Source organism: Atractosteus spatula, chromosome 1, assembly GCF_055471065.1.
Source record: "Atractosteus spatula isolate fAtrSpa1 chromosome 1, fAtrSpa1.hap1, whole genome shotgun sequence".
NCBI lineage: Eukaryota > Metazoa > Chordata > Actinopteri > Semionotiformes > Lepisosteidae > Atractosteus > Atractosteus spatula.
In genome coordinates, this window is record NC_142706.1 from 67,303,560 (window position 1) to 67,316,372 (window position 12,813).

Consider the following 12,813-nt stretch of genomic DNA (forward strand, 5'->3'; position numbering starts at 1 on the left):
AACATATTTTCAGAGCCAACAAAAGCTTAACAAAAGATTCAGTTTTATCTGGGCAATATATGAGAATCCAGTCCTAATTGCATTAATTTGTTGTCTATCCATTTGCAAAAATAAAAACATTTTTCCAAGACAAATATTGAAAGTAAGGATTTATTAATACAGAGGTGGAAAATGCTGTATATGTCATTATGTAATGCTGTATTCTGTAATGTAAACAATATATTTAAAAATGTCTTGGCTTTTAGAAAAATACGGCAGCTTATAAACTAAATTCTTCATTCTGCAACTCTGAGTATCTGAAACTGCTAATGTGTAAAATTTGACTTTGCCTCTTTCTGCCTCTAAAATCCTATTTTGTATTTTTTGAGAGGCAGTGAAAAGCACAACAGAACATTATGATGACTTTTAAATAATGTATTATTTTACTAGTCCTCCCCTTTTTTCAGCTTCTGTCACCTTTGCTATAGGGTTGCTTTTCCAATTTGCTGTCCAGTCTTGGCAGCTCTCCTGTTGCCTCTGCTGTACTTTCTTCTTTCTCCTGCAATTGTATTCCCATCTATCCGCCCTCTGAGTGGAAATGGCAATGCCCCCGAACTAACGGAGAACTGCAGAAGAACAGGCAGGAGGAGAAGGCGTTCAGTCTATCTCGGTTTCAGCCTGCGAGGAAGGAGATTGGGAATTCATGAGCAAGGTGTCATTAATGAGGGAGTGAGGGAGGATGCTTGAAAAAATACATTTTAGGCTGTACTGAGGGGCAGCTCCAGGTGCTAGACAGGTGGACAATGTGATAGTTAGAAAAGGGAATTGTGCAATAACCAAGAGATTAATGAAGGAGGGGGGAGCATTGTAAGACTTGCCGAGCATGCTCAAAGCTGAGGGAGCTAAGATGTTCAACACCTTCCTCTTCTGCTCTTGGCACATCTGTTTCCTTGTGTAATGCAGGATCTGCCTCTCCTCAACACCTTGGGTAACTCATCTCTTAGTCAAGGTGAGCTTTGCAGCAACAAAACGATCACTATTTACTACATATGACAACATGCTCTTCCATATAAATCCTGAGTCACAACCATGAGTATGCCTTTTTTTATATATTGCTGCTGACAGAACATCAGGCAACTCAAGAGTTTGCAACTCAATTTTAGAAATCTCGAAACGCATTCCTATGAAATGTTAAGGCAAAAACAAAAATCAAAGTGCTTGTCTGACCGCCATACAGAAAACATTAGCAACATTGTTTCATACAGAAGCCCATCATGCTGCTGGCTTAGTTTATATAACCTGCCGTTCTTGACTACTCATTACAGATCAGATCACACCTGTCGGTCGTTTTTGTTCTACAAGGTTACTTTAATGGCCTCTTTCATTCTACTTAATATACCAGCTTTCCAATCTTGCTTTAGCTGTGCTCCACTGTGCGATGTCTTCCGTAAGATACACGCCGCGCTCCCCCGTTTTTCATAGGCTACTGCGTAAGTAACAACATGTAAATCTTGGTCTTTATGAAGTTCGAAATCCGATTGTATTTTTCGCTTTAAATCGCCTAAGATAAAGTATCAGACTCAAGCAACAGTATAATAAGACTAATACATGTAGACAAAGTAGAGGAAATATAACAAACACGATTCTAAACTATATTGCAAATTCGGACGTAACGCTTTGACATCAGTATTCAAGCGTTCACTTTAACTCCGGGGGAAAATCATCGCTATTCCAGGAAACATCTCCTCAGAAGTAATGGTATTATAGCGGTATTAAAACAGGACAATTCTGTACTTCTGCACCATTCCGCACGCCGTGCTCACAACCGAAAACACTGCTCTCACGGTCCTCCGCGCTGGAGGTGGTGCTGCACGCAGAAACCAGCCGTCAGCTCTTCTCGGGCTGGTAGGAGGGGCCATAGGCGTCTGGCTCTCTGACATATAGCCTGCTGTGGGGGAAAATAAGACACTTAGGAACATTTCTGACTTGAGCTGTAGGTCTGTCAAGTGGATTTCAGTTTGAGAATGGCAGCTGCAGAAGCGCACAGGGTTATCGTTTATGGGGGGAAGGGCGCACTCGGGTCCAAATGCGTCCAGTACTTTAAGTCGAAAAGCTGGGTAAGTAGAAGATGGGGACCTGCGATGTCATCATTTATTTCGTGTGACCAGTTGAATGTTATTTGATGGATTGTGTAGGCATTGCATTTCACAGCCGTGTTACAGTAATTCACTTACTGGGCTGAGTTAGTATCGCACATATCTACATAAATGCGCTTTAAAGATTTACGACATCGAATTAGGGTAACTTAATAAATAGGTGACGAATACTATTTTAGGATTTAATCAATTAATATATATATATAATTTGAAAACTGTTCTGATTAATATCATGACCTTATGCTCCAACGCTCTCTGGGTCTTATAATCGAAGACAAGGAGTACCATTAATTTTAAAATTAAGTGTTGGATCTACAGTATGGCACTACATCCTCCGTCTTTGGCTTTAAAGTGCAAAGTATTCGCCCACAAACATTCAATGCGGTTTTTTTTTTCAGGTGAAGTTGTTAGATGAATGCTTATGTATTAATTAAATACATAAACCTGACTCAATGTGTGCTATGTTCTGTTTAAAGAATTTGAACATAATGATAGTTCGGATTATGGTTCAAAGTTCGTTGATGGCTATTGTAATGGACAAATCGTCAGAAAAAAAAAGTAATTCACATTCATTGAATTTTGTATGAATATATTAATCTTTTTCTGTTTGTTTGTTTGTTTGTTTTAGTGGGTGGCTTCCGTCGATATTACGGCTAATGAAGAGGCAAATGCTAACGTGCTGGTTAAAATTACCGACTCTTTTACTGAGCAGGCGGAGCAGGTAGGCAGAGCGGACACCTGCTGGGCGCAGTGTCGTTGAGCCGCTGAAAGCTGCTGTTCAGACTGTTTTCATTCAGTAATCAATCACCACTCTGAGGATGTCTTCCGTTCATTTCAGTGGGGGTTGGATCTTGGATCTTAATTTGGCTTTCTGTTATTACAATTCAGATTGAATCCAGTGCCTCGTACGGTATCTGTGTGTTAAATTTAGAAGGAAATAAGGTCGCGTAGTATGGTCTGACAATGAAAGAGCAACAAAGAAGCCAGTATTATAATATTATATTATATGGTACCCGAAGAAGGCTCCACGGCCGAAACGTTGTATTTTCTTTCTTCTCTTTTCAGCATGGAATAAACCTATTATTGTTCCTTTGCAGCCTACGCATGCTGACGCAGCTACCCACCTGAACTTATAACATTATAGCCATATAATACTTTTATACTTTTTAAAGACTTAACTGTTCTTTCAGTCAGATTGAGGCATTTGTTTTTAAATGAGCAAAGGTCATGGTGCCTGTCTGAATATCGGAGCGGCTGAAATAGTGACTACAGAAAACTAATCGCTAAAAGGCCGTACAGTTGCATTCTTTGACGCCAGAATGTGAGCTGCTGACAGACTGAATTAATGTAACAAAACTGTAGTGCACACCCGTAAGACTGTAACTGTTATTACGAGTGTAACTGTTTGTTGGGATGTATTCAGGTTTTTGTGTTGTGCTTCCGTTCCAGGTTACAGCCGATGTTTCTCAGCTCCTGGGGGAAAGGAAGGTGGATGCGATCCTGTGTGTTGCGGGAGGATGGGCAGGTGGCAGCGCAAAAGCCAAATGTAAGTCCGATTACGTGGGCAGGAGAAACCAGGTAGCTCAGTCTGCTGCAGATAGCACTCCCAAGTTTAACGGTGTGCATTTTAAAGGGTTTTCTTTTTCAGTTGAGGATAAATTCCACTTCTGCTAATAAATATTGTGACCTTAATGTTTGGCAAAAGATTCAACCAGGGCACTATTTGTTCTGAACCTGTACCTGTTCTTGTTTATTTTTTTTACTTTTTCTCTTTAGGACTATGTACGGCATTCTTGGGTCTGGAAAGGTGCTTTATAAATGTATTGTAAAAAAGATATTCAGTCTCTGAGATACTGTCACCCTGTGGCTGGTGGTTGCATGTAGTACGGTTGGGGAGGGATGTACCCTCCTCCCTTCAGTCAGTGCTGAAACTGTGGTAAGGTGATGTGTTTTTCCCGTGACATGTCAGAGGAGTCTGCAATATTGTTCCTCATTCTTCCCTGTGTGCGGTTGTGGGGTTCATAGCTGTGAGCCAATGTGTGGGGAAAAACGCCCGATTGGTGACTCCAAATTGGATGGGTGTAATAAAAATAATCAGATTGTGAATTTAAAAGCTCTTGTGAATTCAGGTTCGTAATCGTCAGGGTTAGCCAGTTCAAGAAAACCGATGGTGTTTTAAAGTACTGCTCCCTAGCACCAATAATTCTGAGATTAACATGCATCTTAAAGCCTTTTTTTTTGTTTGTTTGCCTCAAGCCTTGTACAAAAACTGTGACCTAATGTGGAAGCAGAGTGTCTGGACTTCAACCATTTCCAGTCACTTGGCTACCAAGCACCTGAAGGAAGGAGGGCTGCTGACGCTGGCGGGTGCCAAAGCTGCCTTAGCTGGAACTCCAGGTGGGGTTTTTACAGAGAAAAATGCTTAACTGCTTTGCCAGTTCAAGTGCTGTTGTTCCACGTTACGAGTTACTGCCATTAACGAGAAGGGTCAGCAGGCGTAGGCTGCAAAGGAACGAGTCAAGGTTTATTCCATGATGAAAAGAGAAGAAAAGAAACACAGCATTTTGGCCTTGGATGTCTTTGGTTGTGAGAAGGGGGGGGGGGGGGGAGATCGGCAGCTGATAAAGCACGGGAGACCAAAAGCCGGGAGTGGAGAGGAGGCGGGAGCAGGCGTTTAGGAATGACATCTGTAAAGGAATAGGAGGTGGTTAGAAAGCCTGGTCTCTGAACGGATCGTTGTGAAGAGACGGAATGGCGGTTTGGTGAGAGAAGGGGTCAAGTAGCCCCCCAGGGAGGAAGAGAAGGAATGACGAAGAGATCTAGAGAAAGATTTAGTGGAAGGCATAGTGGGCCGCAGCAGAAGTGGGCTGAGGCGATCTGTTTCTGTTCTTCTCTTTTCAAGATGGAATAAATCTTGTTCTGCATTAACGAGAAAGGACCTGTACAGGAATAGTCGGCTGAACTTCAGTGCTTTACTCCCTTATCAGCGACAGTGCCTCCTGCTGCACTTGAACCAGCAAAAAAAAATAAAAAGTGTGTCGGGGGTTATGTCTATAGAATCAAGCAGCCAAAGCAAATATAGCCTGTGCAAGCAATCATGTAGAACAACCCACAGATGCTTCAGGAAATTAAAACGGTGGCTGTTCATTTATTGTAGTTACTTTGCCATTATTTCAGCTTCTGATTATTTAACTCGTTGAAGCTCAGCAGGTATGAGCCTGGCCAGTACCTGGATAGGAGACCTCCTGTTAAAGCTGAGGTTTCTGCTGGAAGAGGTGTTAGTGGGACCAGTAGGAGGTGCTCACCCTGCGGTCCATGTGGGTCCTAATGCCCCAGTATAGTGATGGGGACACTATACTGTAAAATAGATGCCATCCTTCAGATAAGATGTAAAACCAAGGTTCTCTCTCCGTGGTTAAAAACAATCACTGATAGCTGATGTGTGTTGAGCCTACTGGCACACTTTGGCTGCTGTTGCATTATTCAGGTGCTACTCATTGGTGAGGGTGGAGGGGAGTTCCCATTACATGTAAAGCGCCATATACTGTAAGCGTAAGAAATTATTTACCTAGTATTAACAACTGGGATACATAAATAGAAAGGTTATCAACAAGAGGTCATTTTGTGTTCTATGCAATAATCGACGAACTACTTCTCTTTAAATTCTAAAATGTCCATAAAGTTCTGATGTGCCCACATTGTTCCTGATCTCAAAAGTAAGCAACTGCTGAAAATATGTACAGTAATCACTAAGTTAATAGAAGACAGGAATTCTGTGTCCCCTTAAAAGGAGGTTTTCAAAAATGTTTATTTGCCATTATTTATATATGTAATTTTTTAAATTACTGATAAAACAGGTTTTAGCAATTTAGCTTTTTTTCAGGAGCCTCCAGTCCAAGATGTTGGATATTTGAGTAGAAAGAATGTACAGCATATAAAAATATATTTTATCATTAATTGGACATAGTAGTATGCAGTGAAACCCCTTCAAATACCCAATATTGGACCAGATATGGTACATACTGTACACTACAGTATTTCAGGAGCTTTTAACAAAACTGTGACTTACATGCAACCCTCAGAACAGTATTTGATGCTAAAGCTGCAGAATTTCCCCTCTCAGCTAGTTTGTTTAGGAGACCTAGTGTGTTGGCCAAAAAGCAGGGGCAGTGACTCAGCAAATTTCATTTTGAACACATGCTTCTGGTTATTGCCTTTTGATCATTGGGTCTGTGTACCTCTTTTCTGGTCCTTACAAAATGGAAACACATTTTAATACTGTAACATGAGCAACATCGCATTCTTACTTTTCTTACCTACAGGTAGAAACCTAATTGAAAACCAATGAAGATGTTTTGAATGTTTAGCAGTAACATTAATGAAACATTCACTGTGACCTTTAAAATCCTTAATGAAGCATGCTTTTCTTAAGCTGCAGAAAATACTGGAAAACGGCAAGAACAGGCAAAAGCTCAAAGAGTTGGGAGGGTATTGTTACACTGTGTGTGATGCTGTAAATGTTTGAGAATGTCAGTTTTTGTTTGTGATTTTATAGTCCTAAAACATTTGCAAGGAATTACCTAAAATAAAATGTATATTGTCCTTTTCATGTTTCTTAATGAATGATGTTGTGACCGATTATTTTCATTATTGATAAATGGAAATTGCTTGACTGTTGTTGTGATGCAATCTAATATTTTAGGAGGGTCCTGTTAGACAGCAGTGTGGAATTAGTGGTAAGGAGCTCAGGATTTGTAATTGGGTTGGCAGCACTTGAATAAGTGGTTCCCTTAGTAAAAGGTGGAATTATATCAATGAGCAAGTTTAAGTGTAAGTTGCTTTGAATAAACGCATCAACCAAATTGTTGATATTGTAAAATTATGCCAAATTACACTATCGTCTCCTGAGGTAATGCTAAGAATGACTCTTGCACTGGAAAAAAGATTTAATGGCCATAGCCTTTCACAAAAATATTGAAGGAATGAGTACTCTTCTGTCTGATCTCATTGATTAAACGCAAAACTGCTTTCAGACACCAGAACCAGCTGTTTCCAATGGTCAGTAATATATAAATGTGATCCCCAGAAATTGTGCAGTATTTCTTAGTTATATTTTACAAGGTAACTGTGTGTGAGTGATAATTTAATTGATAACAGATGATAGTTTGAGACATAAAAGCTGCTTGAAATGTTACCCTTGGTTTAATGGGTTTATGGTATATGCAGTTGTGTCAAAAAATATTAGGCAGTTGCAATTTAATGGAATTCTGCAATTCTGGTTTGCAGAAATTTTCAAGGCTTAGATTCTTGAGTTGGACACTAGTGCTTTGAAAGGAGATGTTTGTGAGCCTGAATAGATGTTCAATTATTTTAGAATTAAAGTGAATGAAAAAAGTATTCTCACAGTGGGTACATTAAAACGTGCAGTTGTAACACTCCAGAAAACATTAATGCTATGCAGTGTTAGTGGCTGAAGAGATTTTTCCTGTTCTGCAACTGTGCATTTGGTTGTTTTTCTCCTTTGAAGTGGCTGTATGTGAGTTCATAAAATAGTGGCCTCAGACACTCAATTGTCATTTTGCTTGTACTTTAAATGTAATAGGTACTTTAAGTAATTATTTTTTTTTAATGAATTGGGGTGATGGGGGGGGGGGGGGAACCTTTGTATAAGCCCCTGGGGGTCTTTTTTTTTTAGGTGCCTGACCTTGAGCCGAAAAGATGTGAATGTTCCTTTGTTTTCACAGGCATTGCAATTTCTTAAGTTCGTACACTCTTCTAATTCCAGCCCAGTGTAACGCAGCAGTGCGTATGTTTATGTACAGTATATCAGCTTTTGCCCTAAAACATTGGGAGAAAAGACTCTTCCAAGGGTCGTCAGGGTCCTGCAGTACCACCCGTGTGTCTTCTCTCAGGAATGATTGGATACGGAATGGCGAAAGCAGCAGTTCACCAGCTCTGTCAGAGTCTTGCAGGAGACGCCAGCGGATTACCTTCTGGCTCTGCCGCCATTGCGATTTTGCCGTGAGTACCAATAATTGCGTGTAAAGCTTGAAAATCGCATGCGCCTGTTTCTACTCTGCGGTAATTGCCCCCGAGTAAAAAAAAAATACCAGACTGTAGCCTTTGACCTTTAAAGAGAAGCTGAAGACCCAGACTCTGCACTGCTAAATTACACCCATCTTTGCTGTTGACAATGCAGGCAAGTCAGGGTTTCGTTTTTTTTTTTTCACAGCAGTACAAATGCTGTTGACATGAGAGTTTTAATTAACATGTGATGCTTCTTTTTTGCAGTTACATCAGTAACTCGTCCCCTGTGCTGCTACAACCATTTTGTGTGTTTTCAAAAACATAAGCAGCTTTTGTTCTTCTAGCTAACTACACAAATGGTCCATTTTTATAGTCGAGAAAGAATTTACTAGCTAGCCCTTTGATATTTTAACAGCTATGTTGTTTATAGCTACACTGAAATCATGTGTAAGACACATGAGTTCCTCAGAATATTGCAGCTTTAATCATATATTCCACTTGCCTTTTTAGATCCATATTTTAAGTTTCACATTCTGTTTGAAATGTAAGAGAAACCACATTTTTCACCTTTGGGGATCATAGGTATGTTATTTGTTGTCTGTGCATTACAGTGTTGAGTTTTTTATATTGAAATTCTTTTAGGTACTTTTACAAATAAGCTGTAGCTTAGATGTAATCTTCATCTGGATGCTTTTTGTCCTTCTGGAATGTTGTCTTGTGCTTTGGCCCCAACATCTGGATAACATTACTACGATGACTTTGCAGTTCTCCTTATGAGAAGCAGATTGCTTCAGGTGATGCAGTTTTTTTTAGAAAACTCTGCTTCTTGTTTTCAGTGGATATATAAATATATAAATACATAAATATGTAAATTATGCTGGAACTGTTACTTCAAGCACCATTTTGTATTCTCCTACTGTTTTTTGCATCTGAAGGAGAAGGTTTTGAAATGTTGATATTGCAGTAGCAATTAAAATGATTTCATTGCAAAGAGTGTGTAGTTGTCCAGTCAAATGTAAAGCAGCAGTATTTTGTTTAGTAAAACTAAAAATTCAGCATCCCTGTTATTTATTGCATGGTTACCTCTGTAGTGTTTGTGTGTTGACAAAACCAAAACATTTCAACTGTGCAGCCTTCTTCAGGTGACAGACGAAACGTTGTCTCTTTTTGTTTTCCTTTCAGGATGGAATAAACCTTTACCTATGCCAGACATATTTAGCTGTTCTGGATATATTTTTAGCATACAGGATGGTATATCTTCTCATTACTTTTCGAACTATTGAACTGCTGTTTATTTTTAAACAAGCATGTATTAATTAACTCATTAAAGTGTATTGCAATCTAATCACAAATTTGTTTGTGAAATGTAAGTTTTTTTTTTTCCCTTAAGTTTAACATGATTTTGTCCTTGTTAGAAAATGCTAATGATTTTTTTATACAGAACTCTAGAAGGGCTTGGTTATATATTTTTCCATATTTCTCCAGTTTGTTTTTATAAGACTAATGCTTCATTCGGTACAAAGAGCAGACCTCAGCCAGCACAACAAGTTGTGCGTTTAAAATCTAATGATCGGCATCTCTGCCTTTCTCAGGGTTACCTTGGATACACCAATGAACAGAAAATCGATGCCTGATGCAGACTTTGGTTCCTGGACACCGCTGGACTTTGTAGCGGAGTAAGTGTACTGAAGAAGATTAATCCTGCTTTGTTTCATTCTGATAACATCTCCTAGCTTTGTACACATCATGAAATGCTCAATCAGTCAAGCCAGTGCCTAGGATTAAAAAAATATTACTTCAAGCCAGACCTGTGTTTTCAGTTATTGTTGACTTAAAATGAATGTGGTTCTTTTCATAATGTATATGTATTGTTGGAGAAAACAAGCAGTTGTTTTTCAAAGTTGTTGCATTCGAATTGATTTATATTTTTTAATTTAACAATAGCAAATTGTTTTTCAACGTATAAAGTTAAAATCTTCATTTATAAAATATTTTTTCTAAAATGTAAAACAAAATGTCAACGAACTTGGATCATACAGACCACACATTCTCAGGAACAAAATTCTAGTATTGTTCAGTGGATTTATGACCCCTTTATGTCATGGGTTGAATCAATCTTTCCCTGAATCATTTCCAAGAAGAGCACCTAATCATGATCCTCACCAGCAGGAGATGTTACTGAGGATAGAACAGGTTGACGTTAAGATCCTCAGGACTGATTTAGAGTCTTGCACTTAGACTGACTTGTGGGGGTTTCAGAATATGCCTTGACCTTTTCTGTCTTTGAAAATTGAAGCCTACAAAAAGCATCAATTTGATATAGCCAATGTAACCCAACCTAGTTAAACATCCTGTACAGTAATCCCTTACTAGGATTTTCTTAAGAGAATTATGACTTGTACATTTGGCGGTCAGGACTGGACATACATTGAACCCAGAACCTACCCAGAACTTTCATAGTGCAGTTCTTCCTCTTGATCAGTTTAGCTCTCTGACTGCAGGTATATTAAAGAAATTTCTGCAACGGTAGTGAATGTGTTCTCCAAATCTAAAATAGCCAGTGCATAACAGGGTAGACAGCCACACGGTCGCACCAGGGCCTATTTTCCTAGAAGCCGATTAACCTACCAGTATGTATTTGACCATGGGGAGGAAGCCAAAACATTTGGAGGAAGCCCATGTGAATGCAGGGGGAACATGCAAACTCCACACAGACAGCACCCAAAGAATTGAACCCAGGGTCCCAGCACTGCAAGACAGAAAGGCTAACTGTTGCACCACCCATTCTGTAACTACTTAGATAGAAATAAATGAATAGGTTTTGTTTCAGTACCCTATTTATATTTACATGCAGAGATGGAAATAACCTTCAATTTCATGCATCATTTAAAAGTCAACTATAGATGCTATTGTAGTCTATTGTAGTGCCTATTGTCTTAAATAATGACTGTAGATTTCAATAGACCACCATATAGAATATTAGAGCTGGATGTTTTTGGTGTTTATTTTCTGTCATAATGAATAGTTTTAAGTGATCTACAGGCACATTTTACAAAACCTTAATTTGATAAGATGCAAGGGTCTTTTAGACAGCATGCAGATATATGGGATTCATATCCTACATTTATCAGGAGATCTCTTATTCAACACCTCACAATAGAATAACCAAAGCACAAAGAGGGCAGCCGTATTATGCTGTTGTGAAGAATGAAATACGAGTCAAACAGGTTGAGGATCGAGTGATTGTTGCCAGTTGTGTTCCAGTTACAGTCAAGGTAAAACGTTCAGCAGCTGAATCAGTATCCAAACTGAGGAAGAACTGATCGTGTTTTATTAGTTAATGGATTTTTGTAATCAATTTTCAGTGCATTGGCTCAGAAAGGGTAAAGGGGAGTTGTGAAATCAAAAAAAGGAAAATGTGAGAGAATGTGTGATGTTTTTTTTCCCCTCCATCGGTTACACCCTGATTTTAATTGAAACGCTCCTTTGTTAACAGCATCAGCTTTTCTGGCTTTAGAAAAGGAAACCAAGCTGCCTTTTGATCTTTCAGAACCTTCTATAACTGGTCCACGGGGCTCAGCAGACCTTCCTCAGGGAGTTTGATTCAGCTTGTCACCACTGGAGGAAAAACTGAAGCCACTCCTGCTCATCTTTGAGAAGATGATCCTGAGGGAGGAACGGCCAGGTGCTCCACAGTCACACGGCAGTCGAGTTAGACAACTGTAGGTGGCAGCACCTGAGCAGAATCTGTCAGAATATTGACCTGACTTGTGTAGATGCTAGACAATATACATTACCAGAACACGAGCGCACGCTGCTGTTGTGTCTTAAATGTGCAGTACCTTCTGTGGGGCGGCCTTATTCTGTGTTGACAGCAATAGGTGGAGTGTATGTTGTGATGTAATGTATTTTAGCCGGAGCCAAAGTCTTCTCTCCCCTTTTACTATAAAACTGTATTTTTGTAAGTTGACCTGTGCCTTCATCTTGGAAGCGGTGGCAGTATTTGTAAAAGCATATTGTTTTACATTAAATGCTCAAACTGTATCTGTTGCAGCTGGGAATAAAAACACCCCACACACACATAAATATTCGTTCTTTTGCTCTCCAAACACTGGGTGATGTTATATTGCTTGTCCTTCTGTTGGCATACTGTGGGGAACAGGACCCTGGGAGAGGAGTCCTTTGGCAGTTCTCCATTATATGACCAGAAGGAGACCTTTGGATTCAGTGGTGAAGTAGATATTGTTGGAATGTGGTCTCCTGCGAGAGAGCAGGGTCCAGTTGAAAAATTAATAACAGAAGCAATATAGTCTTTTTTTCTATCATGGTGATGAGCTGTAGCTTTTTTCATGTCTAACTTACAAAATTCCTTTCATTAAGTCACAAAAGCATATTTTTAAAGTCTTTCTAGCCATTCCTTATTTATACTTCAAAGCATCCAACATGTATGTTTTCAATTTTCTTAAGATCTAGATGCTTTTGCAGTGACTTTGATGTATTACTATATTTTACATTTGTTTAAATAGTATAGAAGGATGCTACACTTGGGAACATGAATAGAGAGTGTTTCTTTGATTGTTTGTGGACTTATGATATAAGAAATTATACTACTACTGTATGCCCCCAAATATGTTTTGAAATCCAAAATTAC

At 39.2% G+C, this 12,813-nt stretch overlaps 1 protein-coding gene across 1 annotated transcript; it reads left to right on the plus strand.

Annotated features, from left to right (window-relative positions):
• Positions 1 to 1,874: 1,874 nt before the first annotated feature.
• On the plus strand, positions 1,875 to 12,248 carry LOC148841623 (dihydropteridine reductase-like). The gene is made up of 7 exons (XM_088917847.1): positions 1,875 to 2,096; positions 2,764 to 2,856; positions 3,585 to 3,681; positions 4,392 to 4,532; positions 8,048 to 8,156; positions 9,755 to 9,838; positions 11,713 to 12,248. Exons 1-7 carry the CDS (start codon positions 2,004 to 2,006, stop codon positions 11,816 to 11,818), a joined length of 723 nt encoding a protein of 240 aa, XP_088773973.1. The 5' UTR covers positions 1,875 to 2,003; the 3' UTR covers positions 11,819 to 12,248.
• The last annotated feature ends 565 nt before the right edge of the window (positions 12,249 to 12,813 follow it).

Excerpts from the sequence above, each read along its gene's own strand:
- LOC148841623 (XM_088917847.1), top strand. The coding sequence starts at position 2,004 with ATGGCAGCTGCAGAAGCGCACAGGGTTATCGTTTATGGGGGGAAGGGC. Across the intron at positions 2,097-2,763 it reads ACTTTAAGTCGAAAAGCTGG|TGGGTGGCTTCCGTCGATAT; the intron begins GTAAGTAGAAGA and ends TGTTTGTTTTAG. Across the intron at positions 2,857-3,584 it reads TTACTGAGCAGGCGGAGCAG|GTTACAGCCGATGTTTCTCA; the intron begins GTAGGCAGAGCG and ends CTTCCGTTCCAG.